The sequence below is a fragment of the Epinephelus fuscoguttatus genome, linkage group LG1 (genome assembly GCF_011397635.1).
Source record: "Epinephelus fuscoguttatus linkage group LG1, E.fuscoguttatus.final_Chr_v1".
NCBI lineage: Eukaryota > Metazoa > Chordata > Actinopteri > Perciformes > Serranidae > Epinephelus > Epinephelus fuscoguttatus.
This window is the reverse complement of record NC_064752.1, coordinates 21,943,895-21,966,543: the sequence shown is the minus strand read 5'-3', so window position 1 is coordinate 21,966,543 and position 22,649 is coordinate 21,943,895. Positions and strand designations below refer to the sequence as shown.

The following is a 22,649-nucleotide window of genomic DNA, read 5'->3' as shown; positions in this document are numbered from 1 at the left end:
CCCCCAAAATAGAAAAAAGCTTCAGGAAACTATAAATTTATGAATTTCTAGTATTTTTTACAGCTGAGGCCAGCATGAATCACAAGACTGATGGAGACGGAGTATTTATCTGGATATTTACTATGTTTTGGGCCAAACTACATTGTGTATAACACCTGTTTAACATATTTTTTAAACTCTTGTGTTTTATGTTTCACAGTCTGTCTTCTCCCCTTTAAACAGGGCCCACATTTGAAAAAGAAAAGGTTATTCTTTTTAGCAGCTCTGACAGACATCTTTCACAGAGTGAATTGGCTGCAAATGAAATATATAATCTAAACATATTCAGCACACCATTCACTGAAGACAAAAGGTGTTGCTTGGTTGCTTCAACACTCCCCCTCTTCACTTACTGGAAGATAAAAGCACAATTTAAATATAGTAAAAAAATAATGTTTATATACACTTAATGCCTGTGCTTCTCGCCTTTGTTCGGCTCAGACAAAGATAAAGCCTAAATTGGCGATGCCTCTCATCAAAGGTGTTTTCTCTTTGTGTGAATAGCTAAACGTTGTGTATAGAGAAAATACATGTAGATAGGAGAGGGGGGTGGGGGGTGGAAAAGTGTTCACCTACAAGCAAAAAAGAAACTTTGGTAATTGCCATAACGCAAATAATGAGGGGCTATGTAGGAAAGTGTTTGAAGAGCGGTCCTGATCAAGATAAGATTGGAGACAGTATCATGAGAGAGGGAGAGGGAGAGAGGAAGTGTTTTTCTGTCTGCTGCAGCTGAGAGGAAACTTAAGTGACAGAGTTACTTATATGAGCCAGATGCTGAGCCGAACCCCGCAGAAACGACCGGGCTAAATGGTGTTTTGGGTGTGACGAGGACGAGGAGGGATTCAGATGCCACTTGTGGTCAGATAATACAGAAACGTAATGCATTCGCACAAACGTCAGGAATACAAAACTGCTGTTGGAACAGCAGATCATTTACAGGCAAGGGTGGAGGATTTGTTTTAAGGGGGGGCACGTGAAACTGGGGTTTTAGGGTCCTCCACCAGGGCATCAAACACTTAATCCCCCTCATTCTGGTAAGTTTTATGCAGCAATTTGTGCCTTTTCTGCATCAAATTAAATGTATTTAACTTGCTGCAGCTTTAATGTTTTATTTGAGGGAGGACAAATACACATGCTCTAAATATTGAGAGGTCGCCCCAGTAATCCACACCTGTGCATAAAGGTGCCCATGTGGCTTTTCTCTACATAAATCAATTGATTTATAAAGTGACAAAGTAGTCGCCCACTAGTGGACATGGTGCCACAACAATATAAAAATCCAATAATCCTAAACATACACCACTCAAACACCTTTGTAACATTAAAATCAACTGTCTGTGCTGCAGTGTTGAGCTCTAAGTTTTTTTTATTCCTGGAGGTTTAATCAAAGTAAAACTTATAGTCCACAACATTTGAATTGGAGGCTTTAATAATCAGTTTCTTCTATTCAACCCTTCTGGATTCAGTTGGTTACCACCAATTAAAGTGGGCATCATGGTTTTAAATTGATCATCTGGCCTCTGAAAACGTCCTCAAACATGGTGTAACATTAAGAAAATTTTAAACACAAACAAACTGTAAAATAAAGTGAGTTAAGGCTGCGATAAATGCTGCCTTTGTTGAGCTTATAGTGACGTTGTGACATAGTGTTTTCACTGGGTTGTGAAGTTGTTTGTATTTTAGTTTTCAGGGTTTTTACAAAGGTGTTCGTGTTATTGTATCCACCTGTGAAAATGTGACAACTGATCTGTAGCCTACTTAACTTTTTTGGGGATGAAAAGTAAAGTAGATCTAAAAAAAAATATCCTGAAATGCTAAAAATGTGCAGGATATACTGCAGGAGACATGTTTTAGTGTGAAAATGTGTTACAAACTGAGCATCACATTTAATTTCTAAACCTGAAAATGTCTCTGCAAACTCATTTCTTTTGGGTGTAATTACCAACAGCTGCATAACAAATGAATAACAGGCTAATAATGACGAGGATAACAGAGGCCAGACCTGATGGTGGTGAACCAATGATATTTGCAAGGATTATTAGCTTTATTTGCGTGTCTGTGTGATTTAAATAAAAACAACATACCTGCTGCAGCTTCAGAGACACACAGAGGTGAAATATTTGCAGAAGAACATGCTTTTCATAAGAGAATTTTGTCATTGTTTGTATTTCACATGATTGATGCTTGACTTAATCCAGTGCTCTTTGCGCCTTCCCAGGAGGGTGAGGCGGTCTCTTTGTGCTCCTCTGTCCCATGTGAAGCAAACCAAAGCGGGAGAGTGAGGGTCATAGCTATTCGGCAGGGTACCAGATCCTTCCCACCGGCACATCTGCATGTGAAATCGCCATTTCACCCCTCCACACTCCCTAATTGTTGCTAAAATTATTTGTGAAATTGCCTTCCACCAGGAGTGTTTTCCACGGCAATTGTCACACAATTTTATATGCACGGTGGGCCCACAGAGTTGACACATGCACCTCTTCTTTTCTCCCATATGTGCTCTTTTTTTATTCCACTTTAATAGTAGCGCATTATTTTTTTTAACAATTACCTTTAAGCAATTACTCCCGCGCGTACTCGAGGGCAAGTCAACCTGTTGTCATCAATAGCGGGTCGATCCAAATGTTGTAATTACCACAGAAGCTATAGGGGCGATTTAGATGTTCATGCTGCGCACATTTACTTAATTGAAAGGTTAACAAGCCAAAAGCATCTTATGGTCTAACCTTCGCCGGGCAGCTTTTGCGCAGCTTTGTGTCCATTCAAGAAACCGCATCATCAACTCCACACTCAATTATTTTGGGGCCGTGATTTTTTTTATTCACACAACGCGTGTGCACCGGTGCGTCTGTGGAGGAATAACTTTGGATACAGGCGTTTACGCACGTTTACGCACGTGAAGTTTGATCCAGAACAAGAAGATTTTGATCAATTAATTCGGGTATTTTGGCAAATATGATACTTAAATCGGAATTTAACTCTTAACCTGCAGCTAATATGAAGAATAAAGTATTTTTAACAACTTGCAATTATGTTTTTAACGAAATTACAACAGTTTGTATACATGGTTCTGCTATTGTTGCTGTATTTGCAGCTTTGGGCGATTTATTTTTTATTTCTGGAGATTCTTCTTATGAAAGAAAGACAGAAAGATCATTTTAAAAGCATTAATATTCCACAGGTTCGCTGAATGTCATGAGAGCAGACACATTTGGAAAAAGCCCGGCTTTAGAATAACATTTAGATGTAATAACATTTCTGGTGTATGGAGTCTTATGAGGGAGGCAGCAGTGAATTAAAAGTGGAATGTGTTGCTCTGATTGGTCGGCCGGCTCCTGGCTAAACCCACTCTCTTTCATCCATAAAAGAAAGGCCAGCGAGCCTATGGGAGCGCTCGGCTGTCTCCTCCTACGACATGCACGAAAGTTGGCCACTTAAACTACTTCCAACCAGCCAGCAGACATTATACTGAACCCAAACTACACCAAGGGAAAAGAATAACTGTGCATTTTTTCCAACTCAGACACAACTTTACGCGCTCTGTTTCGCAGACTTCCCTGTTTAAAGGGATTTTTTTTTGTTTTATTTGCAGCAGCTGTTGTTTTTTATATACATTTTTTGGCACGTTCATCGCACCGAGAGGAGAGCATCACTTTATTTTTCCCCCGGTGGAAGAAGGGCTCGTCCAGTTTCTCCGCCTGGGATTTGGGATTTGACAGAGCATCATCATCTTTTATTTTTTTGAGCATTTTGAAGACATTCCGTTTTTCACTTGGACTGGAGTCCGTGGTGTTGTTTGTCTGAGTGGCTAAATGATGGCTACTTTACCAGGAACGGTGCCTCGGATGATGCGCCCTGCGCCAGGCCAGAACTACCCCCGTACCGGCTTCCCCCTGGAAGGTAAGAGACGTGACAGCGTGTGTTTGATGTGTGTGTGTGCCGTGACAAAACTCACCAGTGCTCCACTCTGTCAGCTTGTAGCTTGATAGTCACACAGACCCGCACTTCGTTACCGGCGACATGCTGGGAAATAAAAAAAAAAGGTGGGTGAACAGATACGACCTCCAGTCAGTGATGATTAAAGTTAACAACCTGAATCAGCAGTGAATTATATTTGCAGGGAAAAAGCAGCCAGCACGTGCTTTTAAAATCAACCCACTGCTTTTTAAAAAATACCTTAATGTGTTTTGATTCAGCCTGATATTATGATATATTTTTATAAATGTGTGTGCATTTATTTGTAATTGATTTTAGTTTATTTATGAGTAAATAGATCCTCTCTTAGTACTTCCTGCTTATTACACCGGAAATATTTGTATTCATTGCAATTTTTATTCTCTAATTTCTGCATTTGATTTATGCTTTTGATGCTTATACTTTAAAATTATAGATAAATTCAACTGATGCTAATATTCGGCCTAGAAAATGATGTATTTTAAATAATTCTTTGTGCTAAAATTGAAGCCAGCCTGACAGTAATTTACCCTCATACTGCTTAAAATAACAGAATATTTTTTTGCACATTTCTGCACATTTTAAGAAGCATGTTACTACCTCAATTTCGATGACTACACACACACAAAAAGCAATCTAATTGTTAATTTTTTTTTAAACTTCGATGCCCACACTCGAGTCGTCCGAACATATGGGCGGAAAAAAGATCACTTTGTATTTGCATGCATTTATGGAAACAGTTTTCCCATTACACCCAGTTCGTGCTCAAGTGCTCGGGACCGGAATGCACCAAAACCACGTAGCTCGCAAGTTACTCGAGCTGCGGGATTTGTTCAAGTGTCCTGCTGCTGGAAATGGCAATAATACACACAGCAAAGAGATGACTCAAAGGATCACATCAATATTTGTACAGCATGACTAGGAATAATCAAGGTGGGAAGTGTCACCCTCTTTAGTGTCTCTTGAATGTGAAATTGGATCCTGAAGTGGCCTCGGCTGCATGCTGTCAGACAGACACACTGACGCGGGCTGATTTTGGCAAGACGCGCTCTTGAAAATGTAGAATATGATAATGTGCGTTAACTGCGTCCCATTAAAAGTCAGCAACACAGCAAACACGCCGCGATTTGACCACAACATAAAGTGAATTAGCTTCATGTAGTTTACACAGAGGTGAGCTAAAGAATAGGCATTTGTTGTTGTTGTTGTTGTTGTTGTTGTTGGTGTTTGTTTTTGAGACTTTTGTTGTTTATTGTGGCGCAGTATCCACCCCTCTGGGCCAGGGTAGGGTGAACCAGCTTGGCGGTGTGTTCATCAACGGGAGGCCCCTGCCAAATCACATCCGACACAAGATAGTGGAGATGGCCCACCACGGCATCCGACCCTGCGTAATCTCGCGACAACTGCGAGTCTCTCACGGTTGTGTCTCCAAGATCCTCTGCCGATACCAGGAGACCGGCTCGATCCGTCCGGGAGCCATAGGAGGCAGCAAGCCCAGGGTGAGTGGGGTCCGTGAACGGGGTCTGTGGGTCACTGCAAGCGCGAGGAAGGGCGTCACGAGGTGTGCACGACACCTGAGTGGGCTCAGAGCTGATGGTGTGTTGTTACAGCAGCCTGAAGGAGGGCAACGAGCCAGACAGAAATATGATGTTTGACCTCAACTGTCTGGTATTTTAATGTCTTAAATATAATAATAATAATAATAATAATAATAATAATAATAATAATAATAATAACAACAACAGGGTGCGTTTATCACCAGTGACCTATGTGTCCTAAAATTTAAATTACACCTACATTACAGCCCACCTGTAACATCCTTTCTGTCCTTGCTCTTCATACTAAACGTTGCAGATGATTTTTTTTCTTCTAAATTAAATATCCAATATTTTTCATAATCATTAAAAAAAAATATCAGGAAACATTTACCCTAAAAAAGAAAATTAATTACAAACATTGAGAAGTCAGATAATATATTAAATGTTTTGGTCAGCAGTGCTAATAAATATATTATATTTGATGCTAAATAATGGCCATATTTTATCCTTTTCCATGACAGTATTTTTGTTATTTAAAGATAATACAATATATGGGGACACACTGGTGTTAAATATTAAGTTTATAGTGCCGTTCAGACCTTTTAATATTTGGCCTATTTGTTGGTTTATGGCATTTAATATTCCCACTAAAAATAGGCTGCACATATTTTATATTCTTGTCTTTTATTTTCAGTATTTTTTGTATGTTTTATAGGATCACATTTTTTCATCATCTTCAAAAATGCCTTTAAATTAAAATTAAAATTCCTATTTTTTTTCCTTTGGCCCTTTTGTCTGTCTTCCTCCTTTCACACCACTTCAAACCTAAAGCAGGTGGCAACTCCTGACGTGGAGAAGCGGATCGAGGAGTACAAGAGAGAGAACCCCGGCATGTTCAGCTGGGAGATCCGGGATAAGCTGCTGAAGGACGGGGTGTGCGACAGAAGCACAGTTCCTTCAGGTGAGGCTTCATCTGGTAAGCTGCACTTTTTTTTTTTCTTATTACGAGCGAACACTGCAGCATCACTTCTGAACATCACTTTGAATCCAACATGTTTTGAGCCCCAGTTACTGATAATAAAAATGTTTCAGTGTAGCACGAAGCACACCTACAGCTGTGTGACCCAGAAAAAAAATAAATCACCCAGTTGGGGGAAAATATGCCTTTGGTGCTCAATAGTTAATTTTGATTATTGCATTTATAGTGTTTTTACTTTAATATAGACTTTTATTTTTTCAACACATCATGTAAAACTTTTCCTGTGCTTTTTTTGTATGGTATCCTTCTAAAAAAATGTATGATAGGATTACTATGGTTCTTTTATGGGTTTTAGAGCTAATCACCCATTTACCTTTTTGTTGCCATTAGTGAGCTCCATCAGCCGCGTTTTGAGGGCCCGATTTGGCAAAAAAGATGACGAGGATGACTGTGATAAGAAGGATGAAGATGGAGAAAAGAAAACAAAGCATAGCATCGATGGCATCCTCGGTGATAAATGTAAGTTAACAGCAGAAAGTATATGGCCCTTTTTGTATCTGTTTGAAATAACAAATTACCATCACTATTATTAGCAGTATCATTATTATCATTATGCAGGGTAAATTACAGCCTTGTAAGCAGGAAGCAAATGTTTTAAATATACTTCCTACTTTACGTCCTCTTGGGAAATTGTCCCACATCCGAGCTGCAGCTAAACGCAGAGAATTTATTCCTGCTTTTAACTCCGAGCCAGCAGTTGTTCATTCACTCAATTATTTATGAGAGCCTTGGCAGAAGGTATTTAACTGCAGAAAATTAATTTGTGTAGCGAATTCCTGCTCATTCATTCACTCATTTAACGACCTCTAAACGACAGCTGACAGTTGACCCATTTCACAATCGATGTCAGTTCACTGACATTTCACCACTTGTCAGTTAAAGTGGAAATCAATGCTCATATTATTATTTGCTCTATTAGTAATGCTGCGAGGAGGGGAAAATAAAGCTTTGACGCAGGTACTCGCTGCCAGTGTTTGTCAATAGTATCTACAAGCTTGTAATAGCCTTAAAATGTGGTATGGAATATTTTTGTAGCGTGCATTTTTTTCACATATTTAAAAATATAACTATCACACGTGAGAAATACACATTAGACTTTAAATTAGAGCATGAGTTGTTTGACATTGCACAACACAAACTTGTCATATTTATTATGTTTCACTGTTTTCTTGCACATTGGGTAAAAAACGCTCAGCTTCCAGACGCTATAAAGGCTGCCTCTTTTGATGATCAAACATGACTGAATGGGGTTTAGATAAGAGTTCACAAAAGCCTCCCTCTCCCTCAAAAAGACACTGCCAAAAATTTTTCAAACTTGAAGATGAACTTCACGAGCAGAAACCTCCCCTCCATTGACGCCTTTCTAAAGGGAAGAGTCCGAGGTACAAAAGCAAATCCTGGAAAGCAGGGCAGCGAAAAAGGAGAGTGTGGGCCCGTCCATTCTCATTCAAAAAAGCGGGTAAAAGAGAGAGAAAAGTTTGGACAAAGGGCAAGGAGAGACATAAAAGGAGATGAATTATTCAGTACGCCCCGCTGGTAGATAGTTTTGTAATTTTATATAATGGCCCGTTGGAGAAGAATCAGTCGATAGCGTGAAAACGGTCTCCTTTTTTCTGTCACACCACGCAGTAATGTTATGAGGAAAAATGTCACAATTCTGTTGCAGATATCTCGAGTGTCCATACAGACGGTTTGGCTGCAAATGACCATCGTTTTTAGGAGAGTCTGCTCGTTACGCACAACTCAGCCGCGTAAAAGTGAGCACACGTCTCCTGCGTAATGTGATAGTCTGACTTGTAAAGTGTTAACTACATTATATTTATTATTATTGACTGTTGGTTCGAAATATCCACATAATGTTCCTGCTTCTATTTTTTATCCTCAGCGCTGCTTGTGTTTTAAATTGGGACTCAATTACGTTGCTATAAAAAGAGACGCACCCTGCGCGTAAAGCAGTTTAGACTACCGGCATCCGGATGGCATTTAATAATGTTAATACTTATTAGAGTAAGCACTGGAAACGATGGTTGCTGAATAGGTGGCTGTGTTCGTGCCGGGTGTAATAGCTCGCAGGCATGGTAAGAAATGTATTTATCCCCAATCAGCCCCTCACTCTCCGAGTTTGAAGCACAGCCCTTATGTGGAGAGGGGTTTTAAAGCAGATTAAATAGAGCCTTTTATTTCTTTTCACTTTCATCTCAGAGCGGAGCTCACAGTGGCTCGCCCAGGGCACAAAATTCATGAGATTTTTTTTTTTTCGTTTACTTATCCAGATTTTAAGACTTTATTTATTTATCTATTTGTTTATTAGGCCTGTGTATTTGATTTTCTCAGAGGTTACATCAGGGATTTATCCCAGCTCTAATCTAGCTTTATTTAACGTGTATTCAGACTGCTCACCATATTACAATATTGCAGAAATGTATTTTGTTGCTTGGAATCAAGTGTTATTTCTCAGAAGGATGCTGAGGAAGCTAAACTCAGTGCATGCACCGAAAATACTTCCACCTTTTTTTATTCTGATGATTATTAACCATGTGGAGATCCAGTGTTGTGTTTGCGCAGAAACAAGCTGGTGCGCATTTTAATGGTCATGTACGGCTGTCAAATTCCGCGCCAACGTTTAATTACGGGCAAGAAACTGCGCAAACTTGGACATCCCTTTTTGTTTTGCGCCACACCGGGCAAACAGAGAAGGTGAATCAGCTGTCCGGCGTCCATCTGCCACACTATCGCAGCCACTCTGACCGTCAGATGAGGTGGAGACAGGCGATGGACACTTCAGCAAATCGCAGGATTACCTGAGGTCCTCAATCTAATTAAACAGATGTCAGGTGGGATTATTTCCGAGCATCAGGGAGGGAAAGTGACAGAGAGGCGGAGAGGTGTGTGAGGAAGTCAGACGGAGCAAAGACCCAGGTTAGGATTGGCTGAGAGGAGGCCACTCTTACACTCAGTGAAAAATTAGTGGAATGAACGTGAGACGTAAATCATGACCTACACTTTGTTTCACACATAATTGTCTCTACATTTTCATTTCTCCATTTCGGCTCCAGCGTGCTGTAAATTACCCGGGGAGGTTTTTGCGTCATACGTCAACCAATTACGCAAAATACATTTTTTCTCTCTGACGTTTTCCTGCAGAAACAAAGAAACACACACACACACACACACACACACACAATAATTTCAGCTGTTATTAACGACAGACTCTATAGTGACGAACAGTGTGAAAAGGCCCCCCCCCCCCCTCCCCCCACTCATGCTCTCCACGTCACAAACACGCACGCACCAACACACACACGCGCACACCCAGTCTCTAAGTGTATGGTAATATAATGTAGCTATATTTCGGGTCTAAAGCCGTGCTGAATGAGAAGGACAGGGGAATGAAGCGAGAGACCACTTCAAACAAATCCATCTGGAACAGTGTGTGAGAGAGATTCAGTGAAAGTATGGGGAAGTTATTTAGCTATTAATAACGTTTTTTCCTCAGGCATTGAGAGTGACTCCATCTGCACTTTCTCGCAGCTATTTGGCTGGGTGGAAATTGAGGGAGACCCAAATGTTGGGCAGAGATAACATACCCATCATAGCCCAGACCCTGCGCTGTGCTTCACTGCATTAAACTCGGATTAACCTCCCCTGTCCCCGCAGCCACTCAAGCCACATCTCACTGGAATTTACATCGGTAGGCCTACATTTCTTCTTATGGAGGGGGCAGCAGCTGAAAGACGCGACACCAACACAATGATAATAATAATAATAATAATAATAATAATAATAATAATAAATAAAATAATAATAATAGGAGGGTTGTTTGTGTTTACAGTAAATTAACAAAATTAATAAACGTGGAAAAAATTGGGCCTGTTAAATATTGATTAATTTTTTTAATTTTCAGATTTAGATTTTAATACTAAACATAAAAATAAACAGCATATGCTTTTATTATATACATGTATAACAATTAATGTAATATTAAATCGATTTTTTTTTTGGACATTTTTACGTGAAAAATACATATTTACACAGCCAATTGAGCTAAAATATTTTTGTTTTCAAGTCCTACCATCTCTGAATTTAAATTTAAATTTGTTTTCACTGCTGATCACATGATGTTTAGTTGGCACTAGTGATAGTTAGCTACATGTCTCAGGGACTTGTGCAGCCTGTAACAGCTGCTCAGCATTATAAAAAATAATAATAACACGCCATATTTTGAGCACATTAGCTAGTTTAAATTGCATTAGCTCATTGGCTGTCAGGTAACTGTAGCATCTCAGTCAGTAGGCCTACACTGGTGTGACAAATTTCAATTTTAGCCTCACTAATGTTCATTTTTTTACTTCATTTTTAAGCTTACTGCATATTGAGCAGGCTTAAGATATTAATTTATTTATCATTAAAAAAATGATGCTTTAATTTGTCCTTAATGGCATATTGCGGTATTTTACGTTGAAGAGTGACTACCAGTGTAACAAATTAGCCTATTGGTTCCAGCAAGGTAACATGAGCAAACCGTGCAACATAATAAAACGAAACCCATTGCTTATACGAGTAATGCATCAATTTTTAAGGAGTGCACTTTAAGCTTGTAGGCCTACCACACTGCAGAGACGTTTCAGTGTCAGGAGCTTTAAGTGTCGACAGCATTAGGCTAAATAAAAAAAATGGAGTAGGCTTAAATTCATTCTGTGCTGGCATTTGACTTTGATCACATCAGAAATATTCATGGAAGCACAAACACTGGCTCTGCCACCATTATCCAGGCTGACAGTGATACCTCTCAAGGCTGTCTATTAATTAAAGTGGCGCTTACCATGTGGGACGACTCCCTATCTGGGCACAAAAATGGTTTTTCCATCTCTTGTGGGGCTCTTGAAAAGGGGCAATCTTTCCTCTCCAGCTTCTTGTGGGAAATTTAAAAGTGTACAGAGGAAGACATGGGGATTTCTAGCTCATTTATAAAGACGAGTTTATAATCCTTTCCTGCTTAATAACTTAAAAGGATTCAATTTCTCCCCTCATTTATGGGGTTATGATCACACATTGTTAAGCGCAGATAGCAGCATTTCAAGGTTAACATTTCCTGCTCGAAAATATCAGAATATAAGCTGTAAGCCCATAGGTGCCCTTTGTTTAGCCTGCAATTCCCCCCACAAATGTTGATAGGCCCATTTTAGATGTTGTTACTATTAATGTGATAACAAGGACGAAGCCGAGGAAGACCAAGTCGATAAGATGCCTCAATGCCACCGAGCATTTTTTTTTTATAAATGATACGATATTTAATTATAGCATATAATTTCACCATCGAGAATTACACTCAGTAGGCTTACGCAGACTCTGAGGATTTGATGTCTGGTTGGGGGTCTCAACCCATACGAGACAAATTAAAGAGGAAGCGTTGCCCTCCAGGTATCCTGTCACAACAGTAGGGTGCTTCAGCGCGTCTCTCATTTCTGTCTGTGTTTTATTCCGCCAATTTTCACTATGGGGCTCCGAGATCCTGCCTGCAGGGCTGTAGTCCAAAATAAATAGAAAATCTCATTTTTTTTTTCTTTCTTTGCTTAAGTTTGACTTCCCCCTTCCCCTCTCTTTCACACACATGCATCACACATTCATGTCAACAGGTGGGAGTATTAGTGGCACAAGTTGGTGTGTAACTTCATTTTTTTAAACGCCACATGTTTGTGCCTGGCAAGTATGCTTTTAAAGGGCTGTATATAATTTTAAAAATGTCAGATTAATATGATGTATAATGTTTCTAGTGGTAAATTAATTTCAGGGTAATTTGGAGGATAATTTGTGGTGTTTTTGTTTAAATGTGGTGCACATTTTAGGGAATATTTTAAGTTAATTTTCTGGAAAATGTAACATCCTATTATTTTTTATATTGCATGATTATTTTTGTGGCAAATTGCACCAAAAAACTCAAAATTCAACATCATATTGTGCACAAGCAGTTTTAAAAATGCAAATATTAGCTCGAGTATTTTTTTGTGTGTTATCATTATTTAATATTATTATAATAATCATTTTTATTATCCCGTTAGTGTTGCCAGCCTGCTGACATCGCCTCAAACATTTACATTTCCACTTGAGGCGTTTAATGTATTCCCCCAAATTGCCGCCGCTTTGTTAGCACTGATGTTTAATTGGCTGGAAGAAGATGAATGAGGCTGACAGGAATCAGCTGTCCAGAGATTCCCCTGTGAGTCTGACTCGGAAATCATAACCTGACCAGCTTTTCCTCCTCTGAAACCAGCTCGTTGAACTTGTCACATCTAATTAGGGTGTTAAAACGCACCGAGTGCATCGGTGGGAAACAGTAGGTGGTTGGTCCGGGGCAGCCAATAAGGCCTTTTTGGGTCAGATGGTGGAGGTGGAGGTGGTGGAGGAAGGGGTGGGGGGTGAGCAGCGTGGTTGGATGGTGGTGATGTTGTTGAATTGGACCGCTGCGGGGTTTTATTTTCTAAGCAGGCCCCCTTTTTTCCGCTATTACTTCAATTATGGCCATCCAGCGGGCTAAACAGGCCGGCCTGCATGGACTGTAGCCTTGCTTTAATTAGGTATGAAATTAATTAGAGCAGACATCTATTAAAGACTTTTAAGTTTGGCTAATTTTTTTTTACGCAGAGTTTAAAGGTATAACAGTGGATTAATGGCTTACAGCCAAAATTACATTTTATTGCATCCCATCATTTCTGCCTAACAGGTGTCAGGCAATCTGGGAATTTATAGAAAACTTCATATAATTATTTTTGTTTTTCAACTGTATTCTAATAAAGAAATTATAGGAATTAAAAATTTAAATCTTAATTTTTTAGGCACAGTTTCTGCAAAATATATAACTTTAGCTGTAATAAGAGCTCCATTGCTTTACAAATACTCTCATTTATGTTCACAATTTAATTCAGTAAACAACTTTTTAACTTGTGCTGCTTGAGTTCATCTTGTGCAAATGTGCAAATACAATTGTCTTCGATTTTTTTAAGAGGCCGCATTCTCTTTTTATTGAATACTTTTTTTCTTGTATTGGTACAAAAAAAAAAAGCTCTGTGATGTCTGACAGCCTACTCTCACCATTGTTAGACGAACAGCCACTAGAAAAGGACGAGAGAAAGAAGAGGGAGGAGAAAAGGCCCTTCTGTTATTTTCTGTCTTGAGACTTGCTGCATGGGCCATTCAGGCAAGTTGATGAACTCCTCCAAAAAGTTTATTAAGGGGCTGAAAACAATAAGAACTAAAGCCTTTGGGTGCCTGGGCAGACAGTTTATAAACTAGCTGCTATTGTGCCTCAAAGGCAGATGCATGAATACTTTTGAATAGGGGCCTTCAAACTGACACGATCAGGCTGGACAGCAGCAGTTTTAAAGGGAGAGAGGGTGCTTCTGCTGCAGCTCAGATCTCTGCCCTTTTTTGCATTAATGTACATCTGCAAAGGAAGGGGGAGGAGGAGGAGCTGGGTACTGTCTGTCAAGGCCACGCTGCTTTTCCCTTGGGCTTTACACTATGTGTGCTTAAAAAAAAAGCTTAAACAAGATGTATATGTTAAAGTAAACAAGCACTTTGTTAGACTTTGCTCTGAGGAACTCGTAGTTTATAGGTTCATGTTTATTTATTCTCCAAGTCTTTTTTATCAGTGTCATATTTGGTGAAATTTGAGCCAAAGAAAGTCTGTCCTGTGAATCATCATAAAAGCAGATGGTTTAATACCTCGCATCCTATTTTCTCCTACTACTAATGTTATATTTTGGGTGTGGAAATTGCACAAGCTCTTATGTGGAGACCAAGAGCAGAGTGTGACAATTGGGCTTTCCTGTTAGTGCTGAATCTCAAACAAAAAAAAAAAAAGCTTTCAAATATTCCTGATCATTCATGCACCCAAAAGCAGACAGAAAGCAAGGCAGAAAACTGTTGTGTGCTTTGGCGACGTGGATCCACTGTTGATATGTTGTTTTTTTTGAATGGGGTGCGCTGGTTACGCGCACTCAAGAAGATACATTATTCCCCTCCTTTTCAGTAAACAATGGACTGTCACTCTTTATCCCTCTTCCCTCCTCTGTCCCTCCCTCTCCAGCTTTCTCTTTTAGTCCTCTCAGTCTCTGGCTCTGTGCCTCACAACATCAGAGGGAGTCCAGTGATTTGTGACCCCAGCAACCCACACTTAATCTCGCTAAAGAGGGGGAGCATCCAGTTTGCAGCTTGGCGGGCCCCAAATAGACCAAGCCTGCTCTGGCAGGTGTCAACATTAGCAAACAATTGGTCCCCAGTCCCATGCCCCGTACCCCAGTGCGACACTGAACCTAAACTATTTGAGGCGCGCTGAAAGGAGCCACATAATAGGGAATGTGGAGGGGGAGGAGAGGAGGGGGAGGACAAGGGAGAGATTACACTCTCAGACAGCTATTAGCAGGGATGAGGCTTTTCTAAACAAACAAAAAAAAAGAGAGAAGAAGACGATCAATACTGTGTTAGTTTACCAAGTGGAGTCATCATTGTGGCTTTGGAGTATTTATTTTCTGCTCCATTGTTTTTCTCGACTTCTCAAACGTCTGTGGGCCGTATTGGCAATCCAATTTAGTTTGGAGGGGGGTCCCTGGGAGGCCTATTTCTTCTCCCGGGCAGTTGTGTGTTAGCTGCGGATTTCGCTTGCAGTGGGCAGTTCATTCATAGATTTGTAATGAATCCTGATTGGTGAGTATTACCTTCGATGGTGGACGCTGACTGGGCTGTCCGGTGGGAAAACAACACTCAGGGGTGACAGAGCTCTGCTCCAGCCCTCTGGGACCGCGGCCCCTCTACTTCATTAGACAGGAGTGTCTTAGCAAAGAGAGAGGAGGAAATGGGAAGAGAATGAGTTGACACGTGGACTGTTGCTGCTCTCGAGTGGATATGTGTCTTGACAAGAGGGCCAATGTTTTTTTAAAGGCCATTTATTTATCTCTCACTGCTGATTCCCAGCCATGCCACGAGGAGAGACAAGTGTTCTCAGCGGGGGAGATTAGTTTCAAAGGTTTTAATGGAAAAAACCTATAGTTATAGGACAGGAATCTCATTTAATTGCTTTGAGATGTCCTCTTGGCGTCTCTCCTCCTGGCCCCCAGAAAAACAAATAAATAAATAGTTCAATTCAGGTAACATCCGCTCAAACAAACCCCCTGGTGCAGCTCTTCTGCACACATCAGTATTAGAGAGGCTGTAGTCATTTTTCCTGCAATAAAACAAGCATAATTAAGTGACCTCATGACCTCTACAGACAATAGTGCCTGTTGTCAGAGAGCACCAATAACAATGTCAACAAGCAATAAAATGATTCTGAGCATAGGTGTAGATTTTGGATGCGTCCCCCTCAATAAAAGCGTGAGAGTAGCAGAGGACTTTTATTTTGACAAAATCAAAGACCTTTAAATTGATGCAGAAAAGGCAAAATTGGTGCTAAAAAATTCACCAGAATGCAGGAAATTAAGTTTAGATGCTCAAAACGTTCTAGCGGAGGACCTCCAAACATCTAGTTTCAAATGTGCCCCCCTAAAAGTGTTGAAACAGAACCTACACCCTTGAATCTGAGCCACGAAGCCCCAAACACACAACTGACCAGACTGTAGGTAAAATTAAGGTTCGCTCTTTTTGTTTCTGTCTCGCCTAGGTGCATTGCCAAAGGGGACAGACAGTTTACAGAGTAATTTCAGCTTCAAGCAGTATTTAATTAACCATGTAATTCCATAAATCGTCATCATTTTTGCCTAATAAGTTATCTACCAAACAACATAAATGTCGTTGCCGGCTGTCAGATAATGACAAAGGCCTGTTAAATTCACCAGTAATTCTGCAGTATATTTATGTGAGCCATATCAGTCAGGAGACAAGTATTGGCGTGCGGCTGCCTTTTTGATTTCATCCTAATATAATCTCCCAACAGAGAAATCAGTAGCATCTTGTATTTATGCCTCTATTGAACTAAACAGTCTTTTTTTCTGTGTGAGATTTGATAAACACTGTGAAAGACAGTTTTTACTAACTGCTTTTGCAGGTATTTTACAAATATCCGACAATATATTAGCTCACATTTAACATTTAGTTTTGCATTTGTTTCCTTTTTGTATTTTATAGATATGAAATGTGATGATTTATTATAGTAAAAATAGTAAAAAAAGGGTCAATTTTAGTCTTGCAGTCTTATTCTGAAGATCTGTTTTTATTAAATATTGTGTTTTTATAGCATTTAAATTTTATCTTAAAGCCCGCTCTTCAGATTTTTCCTCTGTAGCTTGAGGAATATAGAATAAAATATATAGTGTAATTGAATTTCCCGCCTGTCTGAGATAATCTTAGTAAAAATTTTAAGACGAACAGTGTAATAATAAGCAGGACCTTTGGCAGGAACAGATCTTTGTCCTGGTGATTAAACCATTGTTGTTCTGCCAAACAATAAAGCCGAAAGGATCACACAAATAAGTATACAATACATCAGGACATCTCCGGCTTTATTATGTCCATGTTAAATTGTGCAATGGATGAGCAGGTCAGAGCCACGTAATTTATTGAAAGAAATGTAGTTTCCTCCAATTCGCCTTGCCACCTAAGGTTGTCAAACTCTGACAGCTGGCACAGATCGGGGACAGTGTGTTGCATTATGACCATCCACTGGTTACCATGGAGCTGCATTAGAAAAGACAAAAGGCATTTCTGGCTAATTTTATTACAATACAGGAATAGCCCACATAATGTGCAACAGTAATTACGTTTAGCACAGTGTGCCCGCGCTCTCCCTCAGTGATGAATGAGAAACATTGACCATGGTCTGCTAGTTTAAAAATCGCCATTAGCCTATGCTACTTAGGGCCAGAACATTTCACATTTTATGCTCTTGATCTGCTTCAACACTGAAATATTCATTTGTTTTAATTGTGCATGTTTTCCTTTCACCACCACAAAGACAATAAACATGTTCCCTAAGTGTTGCAAATCAGAAATGTGTTTTTTCCCCACCAAGTTAAAATGTGTAAGCGGTTGTCCAAACAGTGGGGTGGAGCTCCTGTCCTTGCCGACAAAATAACAACTTCAAATGTTGTCCCCTATTTTCAACTAATGGGCTTATTTCTGCATCGTCAGTCATTCTCTCCTTGGGGAACATGTAGTCTCAGTATAAAAAGCTTTGCTACTGTGCCACATTACAACCCCTCAATATTGTGGGGAACTCAGAAATTAATGCCAAGCACTGTAATGCTTCTCTGTGCCCAAAGAAAAAGCTCTTTACGGGAAACATTCATTAAATTATTGAATATAAAGGAGACAGTTTGTTTACTTGGAACTGAACGTCACCTCACTTTAACACAGTGTAGCATAATAGTGTTTTTGAAATCAAATATAAATTATATAAAGATTATGCAGCCATTTTCCGAGGTTTCAAAACCAACTATACTGTTTTTATTTTGTCCAATTAGAGACAGGATGTGCAGAAATAAAGTTGTATTCAGACACATAATTCAGCAGTTAGAAGTTCCAAAAACATTTCTATAAAAGATAAATCTGCCCATTAATTAAACATATGCATAGTTTTGGGGGGGCTTTGTTCACACTAGTGCAGATTTTTTATTAAAGTTTCCATCATTCTTTTCAACTCTTCCTCCCTTCCTGGTGTCCTCTATATCACACAAACTTTTCCACAATATTTGCTGCCCAGCCTTGTCCAGAAAATTAGGAAACTTCCCTTGGGCACATAAAAATGTCCGCTGTGCATTCCTATACTGTGCCCAGTAATCTCTCTTTGGCTTTGTTGAGAAAATGATTTGTTCCTCCAGGAGACCTCGGCTCATAGCCCTGAGACGTTACTGTTTGATTTCCTGCGTAGGTTTTTAGAGCTTTTTGCTGGGGGACCGAGGCTCTGGCTCCAGTGCCATTTGGCACAGACCCCCATGGGCTCCTTTTTTTACTTTCTTGTGCTCTCTGTTAATTTCATTACTTTCGCTGTGACCTCAATTAGCAAAGACTTGAGCTCAGGCGGTGACATTCTGCTCGACAGAAGAGGAAACCTGGTGCAAAGCTCAGTGTTAGCGAGAGGAGAAGTGAGAGGTGGCAACAGTCCTCCTAACAAGGTTCACATTTGGTGTCCTCTTAAGTCTTTATGGGTCCATGTGGCTCTGTTAGATCCTTTCTAATCTGGCTTTGTTATGCCACAGTTGGAAACAATATGATAATTTAGCAAGTAAATTCAGTTCTCACAAAATGTGGGATTTTGAATTGTGTGAATGATGAAAACTAACATATTGGCAATGCCAGAAGTGCATTTACCGTAATATCTACATCAAAGCAGTCTTTCAAAACAGTCGCTTATGTTTTAAAGAAATAATAAAAATAACTAAACAATACTCCAAAGTACATCTTTGAGTTAAAAACAAACATATTGTTTAATATCCTAGTTTTAGCCAGCAGTATATTAAAGAAAAAGAATCCCACCCTTCAAGCCCTTCACGCTTTCACACTCAGGCAGCGCAGAGGCATGGGGAGTCAATATGTCAGCGTTTATGGATGCCCTGCGGAGCTGCACAGGGCTGTCAGGCCCCTATTCATGCTCTAATGGCCCCCCGAGGAGCTCGTCTCTCTGGGCTGAAAAGGCCGGGAGGCCCAGTGGACGCCCTGTTGTTGAAGGTGAGCGTGCGCTCTCATGGACGCGCCGCGCCTTCATCCATATGACAAGAGCCATAAAAGAGCATCGCTCTCGCTGCTTCTCCCTCTCTGTCTCCTCTGCTTTCTCTTGCGTCTCCCCCTCCTCCTCCTCACCTCCACCCTCCCTCCTCTCTCCCACTTTCTCCCCACCTCAAACAGAGAAAAGGGGGCTAATTGTTTGTTGTGAGAGCCAAAGATTATAGAGCCTCCCATCTTTCTTCCTCCCTTGCCTTTTTCTCCTCTTTTTCAAGCCCCCTACTCCTTTTCTAAAGAATGTGATTCTGTCCGAGAGACAAGGGAAGAAAAGTATTGGAATTTTCCTGAGGAATGTCGACGTAAAAGAGCCCAGTACTCTGACAGTGGCAGGGAGAGGTTGATCGTTTGGTAGCAAAAGCAAGGCGACCTTTTCTTTCTTTCATCAGGTAGCTTATTCTGAAGTTTCTACCAGCTTCTCATTAAGTTGAGTAAATTAAAAACTCGTAGCTGTACACAAATTTTAGATACCCTGCTGATGTCTACTTCCGTCTCTAGCTTGTCCTATCTTTCCACTTGAAATAGATTTTTGGACGAGAGCCCTTGGCCCTCGACCACCTGCCATAAACTGGTAATTGACATGATAGGCATGAGACAAAGCTGAATCCAATGACATCTGTCCATAAAGGTGAGCTGAGAATGATATTATTTTCGATAGACGGTGGATTTTTAATATCCTTATGTAAAGTTACACATCTCATCCAGATTCAATTTCAGCTAAATGTCAAATTACGGCTCAGAGAAGGTCACTGACAACCAGAGGAAATTGATGATGCATTTTGGCATGTTACCAAACCAAGTAAACAGTTAACTTGATTTTGCCACATATGCAGCCTCTTCACAAATTGTTTGGCATGTTGGTTGGAATATTTTTGATCTAATATATATGAATAAGTTCCAATTATGCCGAGGCTACGCTCACTTTTAGAGTTTTGTTTTTGTTTTTGCACTGGCAGGGAGATAACTACAGGAGAAGATTATTCATAGAGAATTTGTCTTTAAACCATTCTGGTTATCACTGTCGTCTATCTTGTATTCACATAAGGTTCCTATCTCAGATACATCCTTCGGTAAATGCCTTGAATCACATGCCTCCTTTAACATGGCAACCCCTTTGGGATGAACAGGCAAGTGCATTAAGCAGAGATGCCGCACCATTCTCAGAAAAATGCAAATTGGGAAGTTGTTAGTTATTTGATGTTGCAGCACGATCCCCCCCGCCCCCGAAACATCCCTCCACTCCAGTGTTGGTGGTTGAATCGCATGCAGTCCTGGGGACAGGCAGGGCTGTTTATATGCAGGCCCGGAGCAGCAAAGACAGCACAGAGACAGATGCATGTCAGAGATAGCAGATCCCATCTCAGGCAGATGCCTCTTATCACAGGCCTGTTTGCATAATTAGGCCTTTTGATATTCACCCCCTCTGACTGACAAAAAGTATAATTGCAGTATCAACTACGACAAAAGGTAGGCACAAAATAAACAAGTCAACATAAATAGGGAGAAAAGACGCGGTGTTATTTTTGTCCTGTGGGAAAAAAAGAGGGAGGAAAAAACACCATTTTAAACTAAATCTGCTGTCAGTCACAGTCAACTGGTGTGACTCGGTGCTCAGAGGCTGGTCCTGTGAATGCCTGCAAAACACAGAGCGTGAGGCCTGATTGTAATTATGCTGGAACTAATATGCTTTTCAAAATGAGCCATTATGAGCTAATGCTGCACTGCCAAAGCCCTGTCTGTTTTTGTCCCTCTGTCTTGGATAGTTTGCAAAGGTATGGCTGATATTGAGGCCATGGGTTATGATATCAGAGACAGTCTGACTGGGATGAGCACTACTTAACTTTAGGCTAATACTACTCACAGGTGAGTCAGAGATGAGGGCTAAAACACCTGACACCTGCACTTCTGCAAAGGGGTGTTCTTTAAAATGTTTCTAATAGAGAAGTTCTGATTATTATTTCATTTTATTTGCACAGAGAGAGTGCAATTTATTTTTATTTCATAGCTTACATTTGCATAAAAATGTGTTAATATTGTTGTTGTGATTAATTTTTGTTATTTTATCTATTTTCATGGTGGCTTTAGCTGTTCCTCCCCTGCACGGTACACGTCTGGGTCAAAATGCAAATTTTTACCCATTTTTATTTTTAGATTTTAGTTTACCCTTTTAAAAATAAAGCTTATTCACATTGTTAACATTTTTCTTGGTGTAATTCACACGAGCACCCAATTCCATGCGTCTTTTAATAAATAATTTCATAGATTTTTGCTAGTACTTTTGATTGTAATGCTCCATGTTCCAGGCCAGTTACTGTTTTTTTCACTCAGAAACATGAAGTATTTCACAGCAGGACAGAGGGTCTTTGCATAAAACTGGGCTGTCTATGCAGTAGAAAGAAAATAAAATGGTGCTATAAAACTAGAGAAAATAGAGGAAAAGGGCTGCAACAGTCATTTTAGCTCAAGAGGTAGAAACCCTACAACTACCAGAATGCAGTTCACTACTATGGACCAATAGACGCTCCCGCTGTGTGGTGACGTCATGCAAGCTTGGCCGTTTGTTTTTTCAACGCTTAACAATATGGCGTTGGGCTACTAACGGCTGGTGACAAACTATTTCAAATAATACTTAAACGGTAAGCCAAAATATGTTTCTGAAAACCTTTTGGGCGAGAAATAGGCAACGCAGTAACGGACAATCTGGTTTATATCTATCAGCACTGCCTAGTTTTACCTTTTAATCTCCATATTTAAGCCTTGGTACATTTTCAACACCGGAAACAAAATGGCGCCCACTTCCTGGTCACAAACTCCAGTTTTACAACCAAACAATGTATTAAATTATGTTTCTGAAGACATTTTAGGCAAGTATATGTCTTACAGTAACATAATCTAGGTTTATATCTGATCAACACTCTTTAGTTTTACCATATGATCCAGAGAGATGCAGGTGTCACTCTCAATCTGCTCTATACTCTTTGTGTCTGTGATGGCGGCCATATGAAAATGCAAGTATGATCAGCAGCACTAGTTTATAGATGTTAAAAGACACCTAGAGAGATGAGCAGGGAGGTGTGACCACTGGTATAATGGAGGGAAGTTTACCACAGTTCATTTACACGTGCTACCAACAATGCTATGATAAAAAGCTAGTTGAAAATCGACAAAGTTTCCCTGCTGGTATTTAGCCAACATTTTTTCAACAACCTGACAGACGTTAAGTTTATTGCTGTTGTCGTGTATCATAAATCTGTAACCTTACAGATCACTTGGCTAATTGCCGGTATTGAGTGGACAGCTGTCTGTTTAATCTGCATTACCTCAGCGTCTCGGGGGTAAAGGTGGAGGACTGGAGGAGTCTGAGAGGGTTG

General features: G+C 40.1%; 1 protein-coding gene and 1 long non-coding RNA gene across 4 annotated transcripts in view; one reads left to right on the top strand and one right to left on the bottom strand.

Annotated features, from left to right (window-relative positions):
* Positions 1–3,430: 3,430 nt before the first annotated feature.
* Positions 3,431–22,649, top strand: part of pax7a (paired box 7a) — a 47,354-nt gene continuing 28,135 nt past the window's right edge. The window contains exons 1-4 of one of the 3 annotated variants that reach the window (XM_049584903.1): positions 3,432–3,939; positions 5,257–5,492; positions 6,363–6,507; positions 6,901–7,029. In XM_049584903.1, the coding sequence (XP_049440860.1) occupies positions 3,852–3,939; positions 5,257–5,492; positions 6,363–6,507; positions 6,901–7,029 (598 nt within the window). In that variant the 5' untranslated portion in view covers positions 3,432–3,851. Of the gene's footprint in view, positions 3,940–5,256; positions 5,493–6,362; positions 6,508–6,900; positions 7,030–22,649 lie in introns of all 3 variants that reach the window. The other 2 variants (XM_049584909.1, XM_049584916.1) reach the window with 2 other exon arrangements.
* On the bottom strand, positions 4,029–22,624 carry LOC125893934 (uncharacterized). The gene is made up of 3 exons (XR_007449945.1): positions 22,599–22,624; positions 15,285–15,399; positions 4,029–4,062 (listed from the first exon to the last, which is right to left on the bottom strand). It is a non-coding gene; the product is annotated as an uncharacterized LOC125893934 (long non-coding RNA).